Source organism: Varanus komodoensis, unplaced genomic scaffold (genome assembly GCF_004798865.1).
Source record: "Varanus komodoensis strain SLA01 unplaced genomic scaffold, ASM479886v1 scaffold16, whole genome shotgun sequence".
NCBI classification, from domain to species: domain Eukaryota; kingdom Metazoa; phylum Chordata; class Lepidosauria; order Squamata; family Varanidae; genus Varanus; species Varanus komodoensis.
Genome location: NW_025335468.1, coordinates 6,134,671 through 6,162,465, shown reverse-complemented (window position 1 = coordinate 6,162,465; position 27,795 = coordinate 6,134,671). Strand labels below are relative to the sequence as shown.

Here is a 27,795-nt window from a genome sequence, read left to right as displayed (position 1 = left end):
GAAGAGGAGACTCAGAGGGGATATGTTGGCGACATACAGGTATGTGAGGGGATGTCACACAGAGGTGGGTAGAGACCTGTTCTCCCCTGCAGAGGAAGGCAGGATGCGCTCCAATGGAGCAAAGCACAGGGAGCCAAGGTTCCATTTGGATGCCAGGAAGCACTTCCTGACAGTCAGGACCCCAAGGGTGTGGAATGGGTTTCCACGGGAGGTCGTTGAGGCCCCATCGATGTGGGTGTTCAAAGATAGGCTGGACATGCACATGGTGGGCATGTTGTGAGCGGAGCTGGCTGGTGCTGGAGGTCAGACTAGATAGCCCGGGAGACCCCTTCTGACTCGCTCTGTTTCTATTTTTCTATGAAACCATAATAACAGACCCTCAACTAGAATGCATACTGCAGCCTAGACAAGGTAGAACCAAGCCCAAGGGCATGCTGGTGTGGTTAATCAGAAAAGTCAGGGAAGCCATAAAAGACAAAGAGTCTTCCCTCATAAAATGAATGTAGCACAAACTTTGGGAAAACAAAGGTAAATTATAAGGAAGGCAAAAAATAAAAATAAAATGTAATAAATTGAGACATATATTGCTAAAAACATTAAGCCCATTTAAAATATATATATTAGAAACAGGAAAGGATTAGTAGGGAGGCAGCAGGATACTTGGGCTGTTTCCTGAAAGAGGGCTCCCACTGTTACCAATTAGAAGGCATTGTGCCTCTATTCCATCTTTTTCTTTTTAATGGATTTTCTGTAGTAAGAAAAAAGACAGAAGGATCAATGCCAGAAAACAGGAAGGTTACAGGTGAGAATGATAGATGATAAGGGGGACACAGTATAGGTTGCTGAAATTATTAATCATGTGGAGAAAGTGGAGGGAGAGAATTTTTCCCTCTTTTCTCATACTTGGGGTCGTCCAATGAAAAAGATTGGCACTTGACTCAGGGCAGACAAAAGATAGCACTGTACATGGTTGTTGCTTGGGATTCATTCATGCAAGATATTAAGAGGGCCCCATGTTGACAGTTTTCAAACAGGGTTGGGCAAATTTATGGGGGAGAGGCCCATCAGTGGCTATTAGTCATAATGAAAGTCAAGCAAAGTTGGAGAACATCCAAAAACATTCAGTGAAAAAAAGAGATGAAGTCCCAGAATGTGAAAAATACTTTTATTCTTTAGAACAGCCCAATGCATTTTGGCCCTGCCTTTTATATTTGCAGGCCTCCTTAAAGGATTAAAATGTTTAAAGATAGCCTGCAGATATCTCTGAAAATATGCCTCTGAGAATAAATCCTATATAAATCCTAAATAAATTACTAGTCTCTGCTGAGATCTTTGCAAGCTTCATTTGAACATTTTAACTCCTGAAGAAGATCCACTCATATTTGGGGTAGGGCCAACATTCATGTGAGTTACCCTAAGGAATAAACTGTTAATTTTTACATCTGGTGTCCTTTTCAGCATGTTTTATTCAGAATGGCAATATGGACTTTCCAGCCTGAGGCAATGTGCCACTGGAGAAAACACTGTTGGCTTTATGCACTGTCTGTGGGCATCCAAGTGTTCAGTGTAGGAACCAGAAAACTGGAGTCAGTAGACCTTTTGGGTTGAGCAGAAAGGGCTGCTGTCATATCCTTGCATTCATGGCTGCAGTTTGGAAGAACAGATTGCCCTTGAGTGGCTGTGCTTTGTGCAGCGCTGTGACTTTGGGTTTTTTGAAGGTCATGATCAGGGTGATTATTATGGCCCATGGAAGATCTTTTCCTGCAGATAGTAATACAAATTGGTGTGCATATTATACACATATTGAATAATCAAATAAACTCTAGCTAGTTCAGTCTGAGGAGCAAAGCATCAGCCAGCTTGTAGGCTGAACCTTATTAAACAACTGTGTGTGTATATAGGAAAATTTATATTTGAGGATTGCCTAAAACAATGGATGGCCTGTGAAATTCCCTTGCATTCCTTCCTCAGGCCATTCCATCCCTAGGTTCTGCCTCTGGCCTGAAGGAAGCATGGCATGAGGCAGGATTAATCCAAACAATGCTAAAGCTCCCTTATTAATAGGATTAATAGTCAATAATGAATATTATATTATTGAAAAGAGTTTGTCTTGGCAGTCTCTGAGATGGGGGAAAGAATCTCACTCTTCAAGTAATTAGCTTAATTAAAATAGTGTTGGTAGGAAAGTGTGCTTAAATTATAAGTTATTTATTAAAATGTTTTGCTAGGCAAAAACAGTGCATCTCTGCTTCATTATGTGAACTTTATTATGCTGTACATGGAACTGCTTTGAAAACAGTCCAGAGACTTCAGCTGGTTCAAAACAGAGCAACAAGGCTGCTTTCTTTTTCAACTAATCCAGGTGAGGCAGTGGCTGTTCTGAACCAGTGCCTGGCTGAGGTAATGGGCTGGATGAGGGCCAATAAACTGAAGCTCGATCCAGATAAGATGGAGGTTCTGTTGGTGGGTGATTCAAGCTCCTGGGTAGGTGACCTGGGCCCTGCCCTGGATGGGGTTGCACTCCCTCTAAAGGACAGGCTCCGCAGCTTGGGAGTGCTCCTCGACCCGGAGCTGTCCTTGCAAGCCCAAGTGACAGCGGTGGCGAGGAGCACTTTCCTTCAGCTTCGGCTAATCCATCAGCTGCGTCCCTACCTGAAGGAGGATTGCCTAGCAACAGTAACACATGCATTGGTTACTTCCCGGTTGGATTTCTGTAATGCGCTTTACGTGGGACTGCCCTTGAAGACAGTCCGGATACTTCAGATGGTTCAAAATAGAGCTGCCAGGATGCTGTTGGGGACTGGGTATTATTCTCATATAACCCCAGTCCTCTGTCAGCTCCACTGGCTTCCCATCGAAGTCCAGGCTCAATTCAATTCAAGGTGCTGGTTATTACCTATAAAGCCCTAAAAAGCTTGGGACCAGGATACCTAAAGGAATGCCTTTTTCCCTATTTGCCCTCCCACCCCGTGAGATTAGCAACAGAAGCCCTCCTCTGAGAACCCTCTGTGAAAGACGTTAGGAGACAGAATACCTGGAGGAAGGCCTTCTCTGCAGTGGCGCCTCGACTATGGAATGCGCTCCCCAGAGAGGTCCGCCATTATATGTTTTTCAGTGCCAGGTCAAGACCTTTTTATTTAATCAATATTTTAATATGTTTTAATATTGAATTTTATTGTTGTATTTTATTAATTTGCAGCCAGTGTGGATGGTCAATTTATTTATGTTGTAAGCTGTCCAGAGATGCAAGTAATTGGATGGCATGCAAATTTTATAAATAAATAAATAACGGGGACTGGCTGACAGGAACACATCACACTAGTCCTCTATCAATTACATTGACTACTGACTGAAGTCCAGGCCTGCTTCAAAGTGTTAACGTTAACATTCAAAGCCCTAAATGATGTGGGGCCAGGCTATCTGAAGAAACACCTCCTTCTGTATGTGCCTGCCTGAGCCCTGGGATCATCAGGGGAGGACCTTTTCAGAGAGCCCCCTCCAAAGGAAGCTGGGAGGGCGGCCACTAGGAGAAGGGCCTTCTCAGTTATGGCACCCCATTTGTGGAATCAGCTCCTCAAAGAGGTGCACTTGGCATCCATTCTCTGTTCCTTTCAGCACCAGGCAAAGACCTTTTAATTTACGCTGTATTTTAACAGTTAGACTTTATTCTCATTTTAACCATATTTTACTCTTCTTCTGAGTGAGACTTAGCTGTGTTGGTGGTGGGAGGGATTGTTGTATTATGTTTTATTACATTATGGTATTTGTTAATTGGATTGATGTGTTTTTGTTGTGTTTGTTTTATAGGGTAATTTTGATTTGTAAACCATCCAGGGAGCCTCTGAGCTGATGGGTGGTGCAGAAATAAATAATTAACATTAAAATACCTTGTTCTTTTAGTCTGAAGTACTATATACCCAATAAAATGCATCATACCTCATACAATACAATATAGATTTACCCCACCCAATCCTGAAAGGACCACATATTTATTACAAATGAATGTTGATAAGGTTGGGGAAGGGAATTGTTTCGCTTCTAGGCATTTAGGTTAGTGTAACATAACATATACCCTTTGTTTTATATGTTCATATGGAGTTTGCAATTTAAATGTGCAACAAATGACAGATAACTAGTGTGAAGACTGATGAGTGCAAGTGAGTCCCAGAAGGGATGATTACGTTTAATTTATGTTTGAACTTCTGTTGGGAAAGGGCTGTTTCTTAATATGACAACTAAATTATTGGTTCTTGGAACACGACGTAGCTGCAGTATACATCAAAATAAAGTAGTCACTTGAATGTTAAACTCTGTCAGAGGTAAATTGCCTTCATTGCCATTGTGTTCGTTATGAATAGCATGCTGACTTGACTGAAAAATATCACTCAGACATATTTATGGTTTGGCACCATTTTGCACATACTCTTACAGCCCAACAAGATGTCATGGCAAAATTGCATTTGAGTAGCCTATTAAGGACACAATTCCATGCAAGTTTGCGCAGGAAAAAAAGGCATACAACTTGCAGCATGCCCCAGCCGGTATTAGGAACTAGGAGCTGTACAAACATGCATAGAATGGTGCCCCATTAACCACTGTTGGAAATGCAGGAGGCAGTTGTTCTTGGCATGTGTTTTAGGGGTAGGGTGACACTGCCTATTCAGATGAAGGTGGGAAGGCCAACTGAGAGATGGCAGAGGAGGGAGAGCTTATCTTAAGGCCGCCATCTCCAGGTGTCCGGCAGACCCTGGAAACTAACAAGGGACGTGGGAGAGGAGCCAGAGGAGCCTTGTTTGACCCCATGACATGGTGTTGGGAGAGAAGGGCTAGCCAGCTAGAGGGCCTGCGTCCAGTTGGAGGCTTGCCTGTCTTCAGAGGGGCCCTCCTACTGGGATGAGATCCAGGGATGCTCAACAGGAGGGTTCTCGGAAACAGTTTCTGGTTTGGCTTCAACAAAGCACTCTGTTCATTCTCAGAGACTATTCCTTTGTTGGCTATAGCTGCTGGATGTTGATTGGAAATAAAGAGCTTTTGCCAAAGAACGGTCTGTTGTTTGAAAGGGAGAAGGGAAGGAACCTTGCTCCTAACAACAACATTCAAAATTTTACACTAAAAATATGTTTATATTCAAAAATATGCTGGGGGTTACAGGCCTTTTTCTGTTTAAACTTGCACAGGATTGTACCCTTTAATAGGTGAGGGATTTTAGCTTATAGGATAATGCACAGTGCCTCAGCTAAACAAATATTCTAACTTTTCTCATTTAATGTATATTTTAATGTATGTTGAAATGTTTTTGGGCTCTTCAACCCAAAGCATATCTTTCTAAATATTTTCTCCTAAAACGTTTGTCACCTCTGAAACTCTTCCTGTGCCTTTGTGATCTGTTGCAGGTTTCTGGCTCTTGGTAGCAATTAGCATTTGCACCTGTGGTGTATGAAGGCAGAGTTAACAGAGACAGCCAAGAGGCGTGTGCCCCCTTGAATGCTAACATGTTTGTTTATTTTGGCAAAAGCGTTTGTGGACACTGTCCACTTCATCAGGTACATTAAAGTACCAACCTGAAATGGGCTAATCAAAGTACTCATGTGAGGGGTGCAGCCAGAAATGAGAGAGGTAAACAGTGCTGCAGAGAGGGTTGAATTGACCCCTTTGAGGTTAGCACTTCGTCCATCCTTAAATGTGGACAATGTCTACAAAAGCTTATGCCAGAATATAAATAAAGAAATGAGTCTTTGAGGTGCCATGTGGCACTTGAGTGTTTTGGCTGCCACTGACTAACACAGCTACTCCGCTGTGGCATGTTAACGTAAGTTTGGAGTCAGTAAATGGAACACCTGCTTTTCTCTTTGTACTCCAAGTCTTTGCATAGGATAGGTTTCGAGGATAAGTGACAAATAACTTCCATTACATGTGCCATATTTCTTCCTACTTCTCAACGTATTTATGGCTGGGCAACTTTTGTGCTCTATTTTTGAAACAGTCTCATGTGTCCGTCAAATACGCTCTAGCCTATGAAAACTTACAACTCACTAAATATGATTGTTTTCAAGATGCAGAAGGAGGCCTGGTGGCTTTTACTACAATAGACAATCTGTTTTGTTCTGTACAGTTTATCATCCCATTCAGTAAGAGCACTGAGAAATTTAAAGTAACTGGTATATTCATCCTAATCCTGTGATTTGTGTTTCTTAATTTGTCTTCCTAGTGTTTATATTTCTGTAGACTCCTATAGAAGTCAGTGGGAATAAGTACCTAAGTAGATGTGACACAAATGAACAGGACCTCACTTTGTCTGGGAATAGGATCAGGTCTATGGGGCAAAGTGGCTAACCTTCCCCAACAGCATTTTCCCCACTGAATAATAAGTATGTACTGCAATCCTGTGTATGCTAGGTTGGGAATAAGTCCCACCGAGTCCAATGGTGGCTGTTCTCAGGGGAAAATGTGCTTATACTTGCAGCTGGACTTGCTTTTTAAAGATGGAGTTTCATGTCTTAAACACCTCTAGAGCCTCGTGACTGTAAATAAAAAATGTAGAAAAGACTATCAATGATAAGTTAAATGTCACTTTCAAAACTCTTAATGAATTAGGTAAAAAATGAAAATGCATTTATGTGAACCAAAGACTCTTAATATGATTGTTCTCTAACCATGTAATTTAATGACAGTTTCAGATTGATGTCAGTTTCAGATTGTCCTTTTGGGTTCTGGTCTTTTGCATTCTGTTGTTACCCTGAATGCATTGTAAATGCACTTAGACACATCTTTTCTTTTCTTTTTTTCTTAGAAGCAGCGAAATTTTAGGAAGAATACTTTTAACGTACTGGGAATGGTTTGTTTTTTGAGGTTCTGCTGAAATTAGTTAGATTTCTTTATAAGTCAGTTTGCTGAAAATTAAAGTATAAGGCTGCTGCTGCTGCTCCTCCTCCTCCTAAAAATAGACCCTTCTAGTATCAGTTTCTTCCACAATTAAGGCCCAGATCATGCATGACCTGCATGCAGAATGGTGCGCGGGGCTTCATAGAAGTACGCTTTCCACGAACGCAGTTGCTTATTCAAGGCAGATTCTTCAGTGCTTCCACTATAAGCATGCCTGAGTGACTTTCTCTCCCCAGCCCTGCTGTCCCCAGTGCCATGCACTTAGGCATGAGGGCAATCGTTTATGAATACTCGCAGTGGAAGTGTACAAGGACTTCTTCCACTGGGGGTGTGGAGCCTGGCCACGAACCTTTACACTTAGTAATGGAGCAGCTAGGGATGGGTGAGCAAAACAGTTCACTTTTGCCCAGGTATCAGCTCGATGGTCATCTCACCTTCTTTACTGTGGTCATTTGTAATCTCTGTACAATTTATACAAATAGGATAATTGTGCAAATCCAACACAGAAAAAATGTGCAAAAAATGTGCCGTTTTTCCAAAGTTTTGCCACTTCCCCCCATGACTAAATCATGAAATTTAGCAGTTTACAACTGTAATTGCAAGCTGTTTCTTCAGAAAAAATGTGCATTTTTCATATGTGGCTGTGTACTTAATTATTTGCAAACAGTTTTCTCCTGCTCATGCCTTCATTTGCAAACAGGACTGCTTGATTGCTTTGCTAGCACAGACAAAAATTCCCCTTCTAGTTGGATCCTGAAGCTGTAGGTCTACATGCAGTTATTTGGAAGCAAGTCTAATGGAACTAAATAGGACTTCCTAAGAAGCATGGCTAGGATGAAAGCATATTTCACTAATCTGTACCCCTTTCCTTGAAAATAAGCCCCTCTGAGTTTAAGTTCATTTACTTGCCTAAGCACAGGACTAGTACCAGAACTCTTGTTACCTAAAACAGAGAATCCAATTCAACTGCAATTCACAAACTAGGAGCTGCAGTTCTGCAGGCAAATGTTACTTGCGTATCTTGGGAGCTCTACCTGCAAATGTACCGGGTATTCCTGGGTCAGGTCCTTTATCCTGAGAAATGGTGGGGGCACCTTCTGCTGTTATGCTGGCAAGTCATCTCTAACTTATGGAGACAGTATGAATGAAAGCCCTCCAGAATGTCTTGTCCTTCACGGTCCTGCTCAGCTCTTGTACATTCAAGGCTGAGACTTTTTTGTGGAATCAATGCCTCTCATAGGTGATCCTCTTCCTCCTCTTCTACTTTCAACTTTTTCTAGCATGATTGTCTTCTCCAGGGAGTCATGCCTTTTCACGAAGTGCCCAAAATATGACAGCTTCAGTTTCATCATGTTTTGCTTTCAGGGAAAGTTCTGGCTGGATTTGATCTAGGACACCTTGTTCATCTTTTTGTCGGTCCAGGGTATTCACAAAGCTCTCCTTCAGCGTCATGTTTGAAATATATTGATTTTCTTCCTGTCAGCTTTCTTAACTATCCAGCTTTGGCACCCATACATAACGGGGAATGACTAGTTTCCAGATTACTTACACCAGAACTGCTAATAAAAAAGTAATGATTTTTCCCAGGTGTTCAAGTTTGAATATCTTGTATTCAAACTGATTTACTGATTTAGGGCACACTCCTACAGGGCTGATCAGGGTTGTGATCCTGATCAACAAAGGACTCCAAATTTGGAACCCTCTTTCTATCCTATGCATTGTTACCATGGGCAAAACAGGGCAGGTGGTTGATGGAGGTTATTTTACCTCCATTCTTTCATGTGAAATGCAAAATGCAACTAGACCTTCCTTTAAGCCCTTCTAGCTGAATTACCTTTCTTGAGTGGGGAAGGGAATAGGGAGTCTCTCAGATATTGTGTATTGGAGCCCCCCTCTCTACAATGCCCCTTTAATTCCTTTAACTTCTTTCCTGAAGTCCCATTTCATGATCGGTTGTCCTCCTCCACCCTCAGACCTCTGCCTGCAAGGCTAGTGGAAGAGATCAGCGTTCTGTGGTGCTCCAGTTGCTGGCCATAGGACCCAAACCTGTGCGGATGCAGAGCAGGAGGAGTGTTTGCTTCCCTGTCCTCCTGCTCAGCATTTTCAGTAGATGGGCCTTTTCTGGTGTAGCTGGTGTATCTCTGTGGGAGGGGAGAAAGGCTAAAGTGGCTGCAGGATATCTTGAATCTTGGCCTTCCTGGTTTCCTCCCTTCCATGCCCCAGCCACTTTCCACTTCTTCATGGCAGTGTTCCTGGCCTCAGAAAGAGCCATGGTAGGTTTTCTCTCCCAGCTGTGACAGGGAAGGGATCTGAGTTCTGGAGAAAAACTCCAAGTTCCACCTCCAGTGATGGATCCCTGGAGACTGGAAAAGGCCATAGGATCACTCTGTCCTGGCAAAAAGCATGTGAGATAGTTCCGTGGGCTATTCTGTGTGAGAGACAAGAGTAGAAAGCTTAAGGGTTATGCTAGATCGAGTGGTAAAAGCAGAGCAGGAGAGTGATAATTCATAGACTGGTCAGACTTTGCTTGGGATGGTTTGAGGTGCTAGTGAAATAATATTAGAAGTGTGTTTACATTTTAAAATGTAGATTCAGCCTCAGTCTTTGGGAAAGGCTGAGGTTCATTTTAATGTAAAGGTGATTTGCAATTTCTGCCCAGAGTTTGTAAATGTATAATATAAGAATGATCGAATATTGTATTTGAAAACAGTGAATGAAATGTCTCTGGACATCTGATCATAAAGCTACAATCACCATCAAAATGCTGGTGCTAAAGTCAGTTCATTATTGCAAACATAATGTTTCAACAGTGCAGCAAGGACAAGATTTCTCTAAAGACATCAGTACATTTATGACTAGGATGGAAAATATTGTAAATCCCTATCTTCCCCTCAAAAACAAACAAACAAACAAACAAACAAAAAAGCCCAGGATTCTTAGAGTGCAAACATAATGGTATGTTACTCTGATTCACAAGTCCATTCTTTCTCACATCTGTCTTTTCCCAAAACTATTTGAGTTCCATATGCCTCAGGAAGTTAGAAGCCTAATCTTTAAAGGAGTCTTCATTTTTGGACTGGACTAAAGGGATTGGGGAAATTTTATTTAAGGTCAAGTCCTGGAGTTCCTCAAAGTCCCTGTTGAGCAATAAACATGTCTTTCAAATCCTCCCTTAAAACGTGAGATGGATGAGAAATGCATTGTCCAAATTTTATATGAACTCATCCAATTTTAACTTCCCAAAAGTATCCGTAAACCAGAGTGTTTGTTTGTTGTTATTTGTTTTTCTGCGCCAGACTAAGATCTTTTTATTTAAAACTTACTTTAAGTGTTAATTTATTGGTTATTTGTAGGATTTAAAAAATGTTTAAGCCGAGCTGCACCGGGTTTTAATATTTTTATTGTATAACTTTGTTTTTGTTGTGAGCAGCCCCGAGGCTTTGTTGCAATGGGGGTGGCATAAAAATGCAATAAATAAATAAATCTGCACAGGTTTGCAGTGCAGCTCACACAGAATTGTACACAAAAACGTCTACTCAGATATTTGGGAAAAGTAAGCCCAACACTACATTCTATTTGGGAACATTTCCTATAAAAAGTGCATAGAAATGTACATGTATTAAAAGAAATCTACATTAAAAGGAATCTACATGTAACACATGATATGCATGTATAGTCCAGAAACTGACTATTTCTGTTGCTTTACTGTAACAAGTTAAGCATAAGCCCATGCAGCTGAAATAACTGCATATTGCTTCCCTGTATACTTTTTTGCCTCCACTTCCTCTTTGATTATACTCTCCTTGGGATAGGGACTTCTTTTTAATGTTCTATGTGTGCTAATGACATTATGTCTCAAAGGTGCAACTGTGTGCAAACTTATGTAGAAAGAAGGCCTATAATTCCCAGCATGCCCCAGCCAGCATAAAGCGCCCAGCATGCCCCAGGAGCAAGTTGTAGGCCTTCTTTCTTGACTTAACATGCATAGGGTTGTGCCCTAAAATGTTATTTAAATAAATGCATAATAACAAACATTTCCCCTTTTCTTTTTTTAAAGAACCAACCAGCTGGGCATATTTACCAAGAAAGAATTTGATCAGCTAGCCCCGGTAGTGGACAGCTTCAGCCTCATGACATACGATTATTCAGCACCGCAACGGTAAGGTGATAAACACGGAAGACAACAGTGCACTGAACTGGCTACTGGGATGCAGTTCTGACATTAACCAACATACCAGAGCTCACATCACTCCTACTTAATATCTTCTATTAGTAATAAGATGATGATGGAGTGACGGCTGAAAATGTGAAGGCGTTCAGCTAAACCATTTGCCTAAGATCTTTTAGGATACTCTGATGCTGTCCTTGGTGGGTTTTCAATGGTGATACACAGCCCAATTAGAAGCACATTCAGTCTAAAGTAGATTGCATCAAGTCCAGTGTGGGACACCACAGTAAGTGTTCTTAGAGCTGAAGCTGTTTCTGTTTCAATTACAAGCCTGCTTTTCTTTGAGAACTGAATGGGATTTTTTTTAAATGCAGTATAGAAGTTACGTGTTATGCCATAAAATATAGGTATTAGTGTATCAAGCATAGATATTAGACTAATGATAGGATTTCAGTCTTGAATAGGGTTAACAATTAGTATTTCCTTTTTGCACACAGCTAAATTTTCATTAGAAGTTCTATATTTTAGTGAGTGGATGAGATTTTTATTCTAATTACCATATTTTTCGCTCTGTAAGACACACCTAGTTTTTAGAGGAGGGATCCATGGAAAGCTTCCTGATAATCACAGGCACATTCCCCATCACTTCCCCATGGGCTTCATTAAAAGACGGGTTGCCATTTGAAAACACACACCAACCTGTGATTAACAGCTCTCACCTGCGCTGGAGGAGGGGGGCAGAGCAGGGCATGCCAAGCGCGTGCCGGCCAGGTGGTGCCACATGGTGCAGCCGGACCGGCAGCGTGCCGGCGGTGGTCTTCTGGGCGGCGTGGCGGTGGTGGCGGCAGGTCTTCCCGGGCGGTGGGGGTGAGCAGTCCGTCTCTCTGTGTGGCCAGCGGGTTAAAGCCCGCGGCTCCTTCTCCTCCACACCACTCCCCCTGAGCGGCACAGCTCTCACCTGCGCCAGAGTGGGGGGGGGGCGGAGCAGGGCGCGCCGAGCGTGTGCCGGCCAGGTGGTGCCACGTGGTGCAGGCGGGCCGGCAGCATCCCGGGTGTCGGGCACACACATATTCGCTCTATAAGACGCAAAGACATTTCCCCTTACTTTTGAGGGGGGAAAAAGTGCGTCTTATAGAGCAAAAAATATGGTAGTTTTTATTTTCTAAAGGCAAGGATAGAAATATTGTCAATGAATATTAAATAATGTATAGGTGCTTCTAAGGTACAGAAGTATATATAAAGAACTACTTAGCTACACTGAATCGATCAGACCTTTCATTTGAGAATGCTTCATAAACCTAGTTGCTGACATTCCTCTTGCCTTACATTTATTTAATTTTTTTAGTCCTCTTTTCACATTGGTAGCCTGATCTCTAAAATCCTGTCCAATTTGGCCTTTGAGGATAGACAACTAACCCTGTTCTATTCCCATTTTGCTTTGAGGCAGTTCTGACAGGTGCTGAGTGTACACAAAATAATACCTCTTTCGTGCTTCAGCAAACAATGTTTTAATATTTGTATCTTGTTATCTTAACTGTCAGCTTGAAGTGTGCACACAAGATAAGCGAAATCATTCAGTTGCTTGTCCAAGGAAAATACAAACAGAATTCCATATTACATAGCATCTACTCGTTTTTCCTTGGGGCTTTTAAAATTTCAGATGTCTCCAGCCAAAATAGGGGCATATTGAAAAGAGTCCAGAAGATGTCAAAACACAAGCAAACTGTCAAGAGCCTTTTCAAAAGCCACTTTATTTGAAATTCCTGAAGGATGTACACTTGAAAAATACAATACAAAATGATACAGTTGAGCCTTAACAAAAATCTTACACATGAAGAAAGCTACATCTGAGTATATGTCTATATGTAAGCACAATGCTGTTTGAAAAAGATATGACTGTGAACCCTTTTCTGAATACTTTCAGAAGGATGGCAACTTCTTCAAAGCAATTTTTGTATTAAAATGCATATTTTACCTTTCCAGGCAGAATCAAGGCAGCTTATATTATCATAAGATAAAATATTGGAGAAGCAGGAGAGCAAAGATTTACTAAAAAATTGCCACACTTCGTACCTTAAGAATGCAGTTGTCATTCTGCATCTTTCTGCTGGCAAAACCTGTTTGTTTTGGGAGTTATGGATCTCCTAATAACAGAGACATGTTAAAAATATTTCTACTTTTCTTAGGAATCTGTGGTTTCACATTGAACCTGACTTCTTTGCTGTTTCTGCAGGCCTGGCCCTAATTCCCCGCTACCTTGGATGCGAGCGTGTGTTCAGATGTTGGATCCAGAATCCAAATGGAGAAGTAAAATCCTTCTGGGGCTGAACTTTTATGGCATGGATTACTCAGCACTGAGTGCTTCAGGGGAACCAATATTTGGTAACAGGCAAGGTTTCTAGATAATTACCTCATTGTAAGCTTTTTTTTCCAAAACCATCATATATATATATATATATATATATATATATATATATATATATATATATATGGCATACGAGCTATATCTCGTATATAGCTAGATATTTGGATTAAGCAGGATGTGACCGGTTAGTTCACATATAAAGCAAGGGAGCTGAATATTTACTGTCATGCTCTTCTTGTACTCTCCTGTTCATCCCAGGAGGGGTTGTTGATCAGGAGATCAATGCAATTGTGGCTTGTAGGGATCAGCTAGTGAGCTGACAACGATTCTTGCCACTCTTTGTGGTCTCCTATCCACTGCCGCTGTCCAAGGAGTACTTTGGAGCAACTCTCACTGGTTTGTCACTCTTCAGTTAGGACCCCATTAGGACAGTTAGGACCCCGAGGGTGTGGAATGGGCTTCCATGGGAAGTTGTTGAGACCCCATCGGTGCGGGTGTCCAAAGTTAGGCTGGAGATGCACATGGTGGGCATGTCGTGAGTGGAGCTGGCTGGAGCCGGGGGTCAGTCTAGATGGCCCAGGAGGCCCCTTCTGACTTGCTTTGTTTCTATGTTTCTGTAAACAGATAATTTAAATTATCTTCCCCCACTGGCATTATTTTAAACAAACATAAAAATATACGCAATTTCAATCACTGGAAATGAAACGAGGGGGAAACAGTAGCAGCAGTAAACACCCTGAAAAGAGCTGAAGAAATGGGGAAGTTAATATCTCTCCTTTCTGGAGTAGCTGGAGACAGGGGAAGTGTTGAAAAAGTGGAGGACACTGATATTGTCAGTTCAACACTTAAAAATGAGAGGATGACATTGCCATGAAGGAGATATTGTACCCCCACCTCCTTTCAGGCTCCTTCTCATGCTGCTTCTCCCTGACCTTTCCCTGGTGCTTTTGTATTTACAGCTAGGTAACTATGTGCAAAGTAGCCTGTATGAAGTCTAGCCTTGTCACTCTGTTCCTTACTTCCCCACTCCTTCTGGCAGCTCTAACAAACAGGAGATTGACCAGAAAAGGCCATTCATAGTGGAGCCATAGGTGTGCACTTGCAAAATAACAATAAAAATTATAAGCACAGTTGGGCAGTTTTCTGGGGGTGAACCCCCCCCCCCAACCCCAGTTGCACTCTTTTGAGTCTTAAAAACAAACACACTAAAAAGCAGCAGTGAATGAGAAGGTGAGGTAGCAGTTAGAATGAGAAGCAGAGACAAGATGTGTTCTGCTGTGAAGGACCCTGGGACATTGGCTAGAGGATTGATGGGGAAGGAAGAGGAGTCTTATCATCTATTGGCACATTGTGTTTGTTCTCCAGACAACCCACACTGTGTAGCTAATTCACAGTGTGGCTTAGTATGATGTGTGAAGGTGCCCTTTGACTTTCTGTTACCAGTCTAGTATACTCTTGAGTTTAAGGATCTTCTTTGTATTTCTAAATACCTCTGTTGCTTTGCTAGTGCTTTTCCTGTCTACCAGATTTAAGCTGTCCTTTATTTGTATGACATGGTTTGCATGTCACACTGCAGTCCCTAGGTTGTTTAAGCGGAGCAATAAACATGCTGCCTCCGTCACTGTTGCTGTTTCTGCTCTCAAATAAGCTAGGAAAGCCCTGCCTTGGCTTGTTTTGTAATATGCAAACCAGGAAACTCTGGGTTGGCAATGGGTTAAACAAGCTATTCCTTGTCTAACAATAAATTAAGGGCATTAATTCTGGGTACTTTAACCCTCCAAGAACCCAGAGTTTCCAAATTCACCTGTTATGAAATAGCCAGTAACATTATTAATCAAAAGCAGAAGCAGTAACCACATGGCTGTCAGTGTGCTCACCACTTTGCACTTCACCAGCAGTTCCAATGTGAAGTGGAACCAGCCTATTGTGATTCAGTATTTTTGCAGTATCTTCAAAACCTGGCTCATCAGTTTCATCTATGAAGTCAATCATATGGATTCTGTGCCAGTGTTCCAAGCCTTCTAGAGCAAGGCATGAACCCAATTTATCCCAGAAGGCTGCACCCAACACTCGAGGCACCCGCTCAGTAGGTTATGGCTGCTGCCTTCCTGCTTCCATTCCTCATGTGTTTTCCCCCTTAATTTTCAAAATGAAGAAGCTGAGTTCTTGCAGGGTTGACTAGAATCATGCAGTTCAGTGGAACAAAGTGTAAATACATACCCTGTGCAGCCAAGAGGGAAGCATACCAAATATTTTATAGATTAACTTCAGAAGAACTGTAAATAGGCTAGTTGCTTTTTTTGTTGATGTGAAATATCTTCAAAACTTGCTCCATGATCATGTTGTGTGCTTTAAAGGAATCTTAAATGTGCCTTTTAATGTTGATTTATGCACTCAAGTTTTGATATAATAAATTGCCAGTTGATAAATTTGACATTGAATTCTGCTATTCAAAGACAAAAGAGGATTCCTTGTGAACTGTGTAAGGATGTACAATTCCACTGAGAGCTTTATTGGCTGCCCATCATGCTGTAAATAGTGGGTAATAAAAAGTTGTATTTAGAATGGTTAGAGGTGATAACTACCCTTAAAATATGGCATTGAAGCACATTCACAGGATGGCTGTATGATCTTGAGGAAGAAAACATGTTTGGGAGGGTCAAGGATGTGGTTGCACAAGTAAGACTTGTTTGCAGTTGTGCATCTGTGGAGCAATATGGCACATGACCAAGGGACAAGGGGACAGGACATGACTGAAAGGTACTGCAATATAGGGACAGTTACTCAAAAGTTGTATTACAAAATGCTCTCATGTTGGAATGAGTAGGCAGTTTGCATTTTGACACTCTGTTTCCTGGGAATAAACTACACTGGGGGGGGGGGTACTTTTGAGTAGGCAGATCTAAGCTTGTAGTGTTAGAAGTGGCTTTGAGAGGACAGATGTCCAGGCAGAGTGACATTTTCCCATCTTCACATTAATACTTAGCTTTTCATCATATGTGATAAAGTGCATGTATTTACTGAGCTCTGTTATCATTGAGATCCTGGCTAACAGCCACTGATTCAGTGGCAGTGGCCGACACACTTCTGAGACTAAATTTGGCAATTTGGGCAAACAGGATTAAGATAAGACTGTAAGAATGTGACTGATGGCCTGGACAGATATCGGAGCAAGGACCTGTGATACTATCATTGTAGAACAGCAAACCTCAAGGGAAAAAATCTACTTTATCAGTGGGAGTTTCAGTAGCAGTACCCTAAAGATACTGTTCAAAATAGAGCTGCCAGGCTGCTGACAGGGACTGGGCGTTATGTTCACATGACTCCAGTTCTCTGTCAGCTTCACTGGCTCCCCATTGAAATCCAGGCCCAATTCAAGGTGTTGGTTATGACCTATAAAGCCCTTAACGGCTTGGGTCATGGTTACCTGAAGGAGTGCTTACGTCCATATATGCCCGCCCGCCCCTTGAGAGCAGCGGGAGAGGCCCTTCCCCGGGAACCCTCCGTGAAGGAAATTAGGAGGGTAAGTACTCGGAGGAGGGCTTTCTCTGCAGTGGCGCCCAACCTATGGAATGCGCTCCCCAGAGAGGTCCGCCTCGTGCCGTCGTTATTTGTTTTTCAGCGCCAGGCGAAGACCTTTTTATTTAAACGTCATTTTAATTGTTAATATTATTTATTTATTTTATATTTCTGGCCAGGTCGTCTCAAATTATATTGTTTTTATATTATGATTATTTATTTATTGTTGTGGCCGCCCCGAGGCTTCGGCGAATGGGGCAGCATAGAAGCTTCCTAAATAAATAAAATAAAGGAGCACAAATTATTCCTGGCCCTTCTCAGCAGGGTCACTGATCTGCTGCCACCATCGCCTCCCCGGCTACAACCATTTTTGTCACTGCTGCTGCCTCAGCATTAGCCACAGTAGAGTGGGTGGCCTTGCCGCACTGGGTAACCCCGTGCCATGTCTTCAGGTGCCTTCCCCTAGAAATGCATTGTGGGACAGCCTGAGCTGGCCTGTTTCCCAGCTTTTGCCACGTAAGCCTCATGGGAAGGAAATGTGTGCAGAATCAAGGCAGCACACATTTTGTATACATATTTCTACTTTCTTAGAGGGCCTTTTGAATGTGTTTGTGTCCAAGACATGGGGGATAAAGGCTTTTTTTTGTTTCTCCTAACACTAAACAATAATTCCTGTTGGCTCATGTAGGACTCTGTTAATGGACAGTGCTGATAATGCTACAGTTTTTTAGTAGATTGAGATAAGGGAGAGGGGAGAGCTTTTGTGTCACAAATCTAATGAGGCATCAGGGAGAGTCCTTACTCTTTCCTCTTCAACCTATTCATATCTTGACTAGGATCATAAGAAAGATTTTGCTAGTCTCAGGATACTATTCCTCCCTTAAATGTGGGGATTCTGCACCCATGGAGGTGGTGAGGAGGCATCCCTCTAAGAACAGCAGATGTGCTTTGTAAACTATGCTTAAGGTATTGCAGCATAATTAGTAATATATATTTTCCTGATCCAAATATGTAAATCTTACATATTTGTCATGCACGGCTTTTTTCATTGTTTACTGGAAGGCCTTGGAGAACAAGCATCCACTTCCCTGAACACTGGAGAAAATAACAGAATACTCTCAAAATTGCTATTGCTGCATTTACACAGTAGATTACCAGCAAGAGTGTTATAAACAGTCCTGGTGGTGAGTTTGAGATGCTATAAATGGTAGCTGAAACAACCAAGTTCATATGCAGGGCTTATAGCTTTAATTCAATTTGAAAAATAAGGCAACTTTTCTGAGAGATGCCACATGCAAAGATAAGTGCTTTGACTTGTAGTTGGTGACTAATTTTATGACATCAGATTAGAATATAATGTAAACTGCTTGGCTTGCTTTCACTAATCATTGTTTAAGCCAAGCAGGAGCAGAGAATGTTTTTCAGCCTGAGGGCTAAATGGCAACAATGGAAAGGTCTTGTGGACCGCGATCCATCTGTGGATGGAGCCAAATGCAGAGCATTGAAATGAGTGTTTCACAACCATTTGTGCAAATATGTATCATTGGTGGCAAAATGCTACTGTGTCAATCAGTGGTGCATTTTTTTCCTATAGTAAATGTATTTCTAGCCATTTTTTTGTTCTGAAGGAAAGAAATTCTCCTGCCTTTACAGAATAAAAAAAAAATCGGGGATATCTGGTTCGCTCCATTCTTTTGCTCGTTTTTAATCTGCACAATGAGGTAAAAAAAGTACCATATAATATTATATTGTTTTCAAAATAAGGAGCCCTGACCCAGTAAATTTTATTAGATTTCATAATTGCTGTGCTTGATAGTGCTGCATTTTGGGTCAGTAAAGGTCAAGAGAAACAGATGTTCTTTGGCCAGTTAGCCCTTTATTCTCTAAAGGTCAATTAACTTAAAATGAGAACATGTACTATAACTTTAGTTTCCCAAGGCAAACTGATATTTTGTTAACTGGGACTATAGTTGAAAATGAGTTCAGACAAGTGCATCCCCTGATTTCTTATGTGCAAGAATGTATCACAGGTGAGAAGTGTCCGGTGCCCCTTGGTAAATGAGATGCTTTACCTGCAGAAGGTCCTAGGTTTTGGTCTCAGCGTCTCCAAGTGGGGCTTGGAAAACTACCTGCTTGAGATCCTGGAGAACTGCTCCCAGTCAGCATTGATGGTACTGGGCTAGATAGACCAACAGCATGAAGCAGCTTGTTACACTCCTGCGAAACACATGGCTACCTTTGAGTGCGTGAACTGAAGTCCTGAGAACCTGAGTAGGGCACATGTGTGAAGAGGAGGTGCACTTCTACCCACTGGTTTTCCATTGTTCTTGCGCATGTGGGAACCCTCTCATATTCAGTCACCTTTCACCAGTAGAAGGTGAAGATGGGACAGGGGCAGAGCTACAGCATTCTTCTCATGGAGCTGCCCTATTCAGATTTAGAATGCCTGAATAGGTTATTGTGTTTGAGGCTCATATGAGGTACTAAAAACCTCATTCATATGTGTTTACTTGATGCTGCAGTTATTTCTGCTTAACAGCGATGGATGAACAAACCCTCACAGAAACTCTTATTTTCCAAAAGCCAGGGGGAAAAATCAGTTGCTAAGATTCTTACGCCACCCGACCTTATGATGCATCCCAAAGGACTCAGAAACCTTCCTAGCTTTTTAGTTTTGGTGGCATTTTGGTTGAAGATACTGCCTAACTTTGACTTTTGGATGATGTACTCCTAGACTGGGTTGCCAAGAGCCTTGGCACAGCTGTTCCAGGTGATGTGATTGTCAAGGGCAGCATGACCAGGAGCAGACCTGAAGGTGCTTGTGAGGAGTGGACCCTGTGGGATCATACAACACAGGTAGAAGGCCTGCAGGGCTCTGTAAAAGGCTCCCTATAGTTGCTCAGCTTTGCCCTTGTGACAAGGGGTTGGGGGCGGTGGCACTGTGTTCCTGGCCCTGTTGCCAGTCTTGCCTGGCCCTTGAATGTGTCTTGGGTCCTGCCTCCTCTTGACTCTGCCTTTACCTAGTGTCATTGCTAGGTAGACAAGCCTTACCTTTGCCTCAGGTTCTTCTGCACCTTGTTGGTATCTGATCCTTACCTGCTCCTGCCTCTGTCTTGCTTCTGAACCTAAATATTGCAAGCCACCCAGAGACTCCAGTGGAGTAGGGGAGGCATCCAAATGCATAAATAACTAAACAGACCTGCCATGCCTTGCCAATCTCTGATCTCATTTGTTCTTGGCTCTGCCTTTCCTTTTGGACCTGCTGTACCTTGCAGGGTTTCTGACTCCTGCCCGTTCCTGACTGCCTCTGGCCTTATTCCAGCTACCAAGCCTCCATCTATTTCCATCATCCTTGATCCTGGCGCTCCAGCCAGAAACACCTTCTGCCTATGGCCCAACCTGACACAGGTCAGCTCTTTGTTATTCATATTTTCCAGTTCTCTGCACAACAAGTGCTACAAATCATTTTAAACTGAAATCTGAAGGACTGTCCGGTATGTGCTAGTCTGTTACCCTCAAGATTAAACAGACTCCTTTCAATGGTGAACTGCCTATGAATTCTGTTACGGTTGTCACTGTCTCCTGTGTTATGTCTTAGTGGATAGGAACATGTAAAGGGTGGATCATGACACTAAGAATCCAGCAATCAAAGTATATACCATTTAGTGTTAATACGCTTACCTTGGTTGAATGGTGGTCAGAGAAGACTTTGAGGATACCTTTGCTTCTGTTATTTTCTCTACATGGAGAAATACACTAAGGGCACATCTCACTGTATAGTATGTCAATTAAATTTCAACTAAACAGAAATCCTTCTGAGTACAGAACAGTAAATGCTAGTTTATTATATCTGGTGTCTTAAACATTCTTTGACTTGCAAACCAGTTAGTTGCCTGGATGCTGCAGGCTATTTTGTTTATATTTTCTCCCCATCTCCCCTCCCCTCCCCTCATCGATTTTTGGAATTATTTGGCCTCTGGCATTCCCTCACTTGTTAGTTAAGTGTCCTTGATTTTTCCTGCTTTTGAATGCAAGGTTGCTCTGGATCTGATCACTTTTTTGTTGGCACATCTTCATGTACGATAACTTCTAATAATGATTGCTCAATTTCCCCATTTTTAATTGCCATATTAGCTGACATAGTTGTAATAAAAAAGAAACAAGGCTTTCATTCACCGAAAAGCTAAGCACATTAACTTTGTGTTGCATTCAAGTTATAATTGAAATCCTTAATGCAACAGAACTTGCAATATTTCTAAATAATTTCAACAGTTATTTTAACAGTTGTTCATTTGGACACAGCTGTTCTGTCAACTTAAACTTACAGGCTGCAAGCCTCTTCACACATATACATGGAGGGCATGTTAAGGGGGTTATTTCTTCTGATATCCTGCAGCAGCCACTTTCCCTGTGCTGGAGTTTTGAAAACATGTTATGATGTGGCATTGGCAGGAGGTGCTGGTGTGCTTTTAGGAATGAAAAAGAACTAAAGAACGAGTATAATAATTAATATCCCACCCTTTCCCCCTTCTTACAGGGAAGCCCTGACTACAGGCCTGTGAGGCTGAAAGTCAGTGATTGGCCCAAAGCTTCATGGCCAAGGGGGACTTGAATCTGGATCTCCTGAGTTCCAGTCCAGCACATTAATATCTACACACTGTCATTCTTTCCCTTCCCGTCATTATTGTTGCTGTTATTAGAGGGTTACGAAACTTGTGGATCTCTCTCTCCCTCCCTCTCCCTCTCTCCCCTCCCCCAATGGGGTTTAGCGGAAGGTAGCACAGGGTTGGGATAACAATGCTTTTACTTTTGTGTCTGTATTGTGTGTTTTGTGAGAATGCATCTGGGCTAAGCATTTTGTCTATGAGCATGTGTGTCTCCTTCTTTTGATGGGTGCATGTTTCTCTGAACAACATCATTTTCCCTTGAGGAAGTGGGTAGTTTGTGCTATGGGGGGGAGGTGGGGTCGAGGGAAGCAAATATGTGGTTTGCCATTTGGGGACTGAGATCCAACTTCCGCCTTATACCCAGTCCTTTGGGCAAGTTATTTGTCTTTTAGTCTTACCAGTTTGCTTTTTGTGAAATGAATTTTGGAGTTGCCTGGGCGCTTGGGCATCTTAGTTGTCTTTCAGCCTGACCAAGGCATTTTGTGACTACTCATACCCACTATGGTATCTATTTTGTGCTGGGGCCCACAGCGTTTTATGAAAAAATGTACACATTGGCCCAAAGAAACTGTGGACCCCTGTTTGGACTGTAGTCATAGATTTAGTTTTATACAGCATCTGACTGCCAAAGCCGTTGGCTGAAGAAGATTGTTGCTGTTGTTCAGTCGCAAAGTCATGCCGGTCATGGACCATAGCAGCCAAGCCCTCCTATCCTCCACTCCTTCCCAGAGTTCACCTAAATTCATGTTCATTGCATCAGTGACCCCATCCAGCCATCTCAACCTCTGTCATCCCCTTCTCCTTTTGCCACTTCAGTGCTGAGCCTTCCTTATGGTCCAGCTCTCATAGCCATACATTACTACTGCGAAAGCCATAGCTTTGACTATACAAACCTTTGCTGTTGCTTTATCCTACATTTTTAAAAACAAAAAATAGAGATCTGAAATAGGTGTGTTAAAACTGGGAGCTATAGTCCTGCAAATTCCTATCAATTATTGATCTTTTGCTATCTCCATCAGTAAGCCTTATTTTTTATGATCCAACTAAATGCAATATTTCTGAAAATTTCACTGGATTTACTGCAGGTGGCGCAGTGGTTTAAACTGCTGTGCTTCTGGGCTGGTTGATTGAAAGGTCGCCGGTTCGAATCTGCACAATGGGGTGAGTGCCCGTTGCTCCATCCCAGCTCCTGCCAACCTTGCAGTTCGAAAGCATGCAAAAAATGCAAGTAGATAAGAAGGTACCACTTCATTGGGCAGATAACAGCGCTCCATGCACTTCGGTGTTTAGTCATGCCGGCCACATGACCATGGAGACTGTCTGTGGACAAACGTTGGCTCCCTTGGCCAGGAAATGGAAATGAGCACCGCCACCTAGAGTCAGGCATGACTGGATGTAATGTCAAGGGGAAACCTTTACCTTTACCTTTTTACTGCTATTTTACATAACCCTTTCAAGCCCATTTCCCTGATCATTTTGCTCTTTGGATCCGGAATCCTTCAGTTTCTTTTTTGAGTGTGCAGTAGCTTTTGAAAAGTTGTTAAGATATCTTTCTGCTCATAAGGCATGAATTCCCAAGGTTTAAGGAATGCATGGATGTTAAACCATTCTAAAGCTATTTTAAAAGTTGCAGCCATGGTCCTTGGGTATGTAAATTATTTTTGCTGGCCATCCTGGAGCAGCTGAAGGCTTTTGTTCTTCCATCCCAGCTCTCTCTCTGTGTCAGTGCCAGGGGTTCCTTGCTTCTGGGCAAGTTCCATCTGCATTTTCAAAAAAAAGCACTTCTTGTGCTAGTTACCACCAGCAGAGATACCGTGAGGCACATGAATGTTTAAAGATTTTTTTTCTTGTTATCCAGTCTCCTGTCTAATCTTTATTTCTAGTCAATAGATCAAGCAATTAGCTGTGTAGTGTCAGTGGGAGCAAAACCTTTCGGCCCACTGCAAGGGAAGCTGGAGTGTTAAAACAGAGATCAAATGTTTTTTCATGGAACAGAAGTAACGTAAGGTATATTACAATTCTAATCATGAATCTTGTGGTATTTGTCTGCTTTTACTGAAATAAACATAATGCTAAAAGTGACCCATGCACCATGCAGTTCTTTGGGCTGATTTGTCTGACACGTTCCATTTTCCAATTTTGTTTATAAGCTGATGGCTTCTTTGTGGTGAAATTCTAAGTTTCAGTTTCTTGGTGGCCCTGAATTTTATCCTTCAAGCACAGAAACACCTCAGTTTGTAGCTGTTTACCAAGGTGGCATTACAGTTTGTTGTTGTCGTTAATTGCTAACATATAAGTGGAATAGTTACTTGTGTTGTTTCGAAAGCACTGCAAGGCTTATGTGGCCATTAAATGTAGCCTTGTTCAGGAATGTTGCTTGTACACTGGAAAAAATATGTGAAATGGAAGCAGAGCTTGGTTAGCTAGCCCACCTCAGTGAAATATGGTGAGCTGCTCCACCTCCAACATACAGCATGAACACTGTTGGGAAAGTCCAAATAAATCTTTGTAGAAACAAGTTACTTAAGTGTACCTTTTTGATATAAAATCAAACTGCAGTGTCCCTGCCCCTCCTGCCCACAAAGAACAACACCTTCGGGGGGCACCTTAATGAGTAGATTTTTGCGCAAAGGCTTCCATATGATCCGTAACCCTGGCTAGTTGGCACACTCCATGCCAGGGCAGGACTGCTTAGCCCAGTCCCGTTCTTGAGTTCAGCATTGCTTCAGTACATGAGCAGCAGTCCTGAATGGGGCGATAGTTGGAGGCATATCAGAAAGATGCTTACCATATATCCAAGATTTAGCCAGGGTATAAAAGGTGGCAGGGAGGCGTTGATACTTGAGAACAAATAACTTACTCAGATTGAAAACAAAAGTTAAAAAGTTGTGTTTTCTTTTGGTTTTAAGAACAGCATGCTTCTAGTTTCATATTGTGTGCAATGAACAGTTCCTCTCTGGGCATGAAATTTTGAGTCTTTGTTAGTTTCTGAGAATATCAGAAGCAGTTGTAGAACTATCATTTCAAGAGCCACCCTTTCTGTGAACATTATCAGTTTGGTGGCATTCATTATTGTTTGCTCCTCTCCAAATTAGGCAGTTGCAATGTTCAGTTCACATGTAGTTTGATAAATAGATGCTGGAGTAAAACTCTTGTCATTTTACGACGTATATATCTAGGCATGTTATGATTTTTGGATCAGTCGTGCATGAGATGAAAATGGCCTGTATATTGCTTGCATTATTAGAAAAGAAATATTAAATTACTACTTCAGGGTAGGAATAATGTTCCATAACTCATTGTTGAATTTGGAAAATGGACAAACTATTTGACTTAGTTTGTCTTGGAAAAATATTAGTAGCACAAAAATTGGGTATGCTTTGAAATCTTAACGCTTGCAGGATCTCCAATCTCCTGAGGCCAAATGAAGTAATTTTCTCTAATTAACTGCATTTCAGGTCCTTAAAAATATGTAAAGGCAAGGAAACATTTGTTTCATTTAAATGTTTAGTGGAAATTTATTAAAAACTGGAGTTGAAACCTCAAGACAAAGATTTTACAAATACCTTTCTAAGCCTTTGAATATAAGAGCCAAACTGAGTGTTTTTCATATTACCCAATGCATTGTAGGCTGACAACGTCATATTATTCAGACTGTTCTCCACTGATGGAATAATACTGCAGTTATAAAATGCATTTTTATTATTTGGGACTCACTTATAAGATGAAATGAGTAGTATGAGATTTGACACTTCAGATGAAGGAAGGGGAAACAAAGTGTCCATTGTTTTAAATTTGGGATGACTTCTACTGATATAATACTTTAACACAAGGAATTGTCAAAACCTTTATAGACTATTTTATACTTCACAGCTATTACAATTGCATCTTTCTCAAAAATATTCCAGTCTGTCTGCAGTCATGGAAGACAATAAAGGTCCAAAGATGTGGACATGCACATACAGTACGCATAAACTGGTGTAAATCAAATACTGTTCTTGGGAATCTTTTCCATTCCTTAAATTAAATATAAATAACCTTCTTTTCTTGAAAAAAGCTTGTCAGCCTGTAAGAAAGGGGAATGGCTTCTCATAATAAATGAATGCATGTGCTGAATGCATATTTCTTTCAGTGAAAAGAACTTTGTTATGTTTACGTGTAGGAAATGCTTCATTACTTGTATACTAGCAAATCTGCCACCATTATTATGTGTGGGGTATGTCAGGAGAAGAGAAGGTCCATGTTGCCTGATTGGGTGCCACTGCCTACTCATAGGTGCAAACTGGGCAGCAGTATCACGATTTTGACCCTCCTACTTTGATGTCTTCAAGGGCAGTACTTGCATGGGCAGAGGGAGACTAAAATGAGTGGCAGCCACGGAAAAATTAAAATTAAGTTGGTGAAACATCTTGTTTGATTTATCCCCTTGAGACAAGGGGTTAAATCTGCTTCTAGTAACCTCAGAAAGCACCTTTTATCCTTTTTTGCCATATCCCTGATTGCAGTCTATTTTATTTTCTTATGCAGAGCTCAGTGGGAGACCTCAAATACATATCCCTCTTTGGTGAGGGTGGGGAGAGAAAAACTGGTTTTGTTTGTATTGCCCTATTTTTAAGGCGGACCCACAGGTTTCTAGGGTTTCCTCTGTCAACGGTCCATCACTGGACAATATGTGAAATACTGCACTCATGTTTGATGCTGTATGATCATTGATATGCAGCTCATCACTCCATAATTTGTTAGTGTCTCTAATTTTGATATATTCCTCTGCAGTACCCAGTATTTTGCTTCTTTACCTGGAAATGAGGAATGGTGTGGAATTTAGTGGCCTCACGTGAATGACAATGTACCCTTAGTATGGGGTTTGCCATCTGAACATTGAGTGAGCAAAACAGCTTTGCATATGATGTTTTGCTGCAGTTAAAAGGGTGTTACTGGATGCCATTGTTTCTCATAATTGCCTCGTTGAGACTGGTTTCTCCAAGGAAGAATGATAGGAAGGTTGCATTTATTTTCAAATAATCTTTAAAAAGAAAAGAAATCAGAGATGTTATTACTTTGTATCCTTCTTAGATACATATGCATGAAAAACCTGGTACAAATTTAACATGTCCCTCCCTTTCCTTTTTAAAGCAATTTTCCTGTCCCTGTTAAATGTTCACAGGTGTGTATCAGGGTTTCTGCAAGCCATGTTCCATGTAACCAAGGTTTAATACACGGTACCTGCTCATGATTTAAGATGGGGTATGTGTTGGACTACAATTGTCATCAGCAATATCCAGCAAAGTCATTGGTGAGCTACCTGTAATTTAAGGCTTACAGATAGAGTCTTGGTTTCCCGCAGTATGGCAGCATTATTTGAAGTGTATTTTCTGCAGACTGCACATTTGGGTTCATGGATGACTGTGCAAGAAACAGTATTTCCTGGATCATTTGCATTCATTCAAGTGTTACCACTTTGTCCTTGCTGTTTCTTCTCTCTCCTGAACTATTAAGAACAAATACATTGTCAGATTTGCAATGCTGTGATTGCATCTTCTTTCCTTCCTTTTTTGCACTTGATATTTCTCTTTCAGGATTTCTTTCATGAGCTTTCATCTGATTCTGCTCATTGTCTCTTATGCTGCAGCCATGTCTCTTATTGTTACAGGGACAGACATATTTCCTGATAACATTTGCAGAAGGAAATAGTATATGGAATAGCAACCAGTGCCTAAATAATCTACACTGGAGCAAAGCCAGACACTCTGCAAGAAACAAATACCCTAATAACCACAAATGTTTTACTGTGGGATATAATTAGTGCTAATTCTTACTAGAAACATCAGGGTTAGAAATCCTACAGATGACATTTAACAGTTAAAATATTAAAGGGTAATTTATTTTTATGATGATGATAAATTAATTATAACTTTATAATATATTTATTACTATAAAATTAATAATACATTTATTTCTATCCTATCCAATAGCCAAAGCTTTCTCGGTAGTACACAATTTATTACATAGAGTCAAATAAAATATAAAATAAAAGTAGTGATAACAAGATTGTAACATTTTGCTAGGAATTTAAAACTGAATTTTAACAACTTGAACAGCTAAGAAAGGTTCATCTCGCTCTGCTAGCTAAAAGTAGCTGGCAGTACCCATCTCTGTGTGCTATGTCAAGTCCTTAGCCTGGTGCTGAAAAAAGA

At 41.4% G+C, this 27,795-nt stretch overlaps 1 protein-coding gene across 5 annotated transcripts in view; it reads left to right on the top strand.

Moving 5' to 3' along the window:
* The window catches only part of CHID1 (chitinase domain containing 1), a 173,567-nt gene that overhangs the window by 62,558 nt on the left and 83,214 nt on the right, over positions 1-27,795 (top strand). For 4 of the 5 annotated variants that reach the window (XM_044425526.1, XM_044425525.1, XM_044425524.1 and 1 more), the window contains exons 9-10: positions 10,940-11,041; positions 13,284-13,439. In XM_044425526.1, the coding sequence (XP_044281461.1) occupies positions 10,940-11,041; positions 13,284-13,439 (258 nt within the window). The remainder of the gene's footprint in view (positions 1-10,939; positions 11,042-13,283; positions 13,440-27,795) is intronic. The other variant, XM_044425529.1, reaches the window with a different exon arrangement.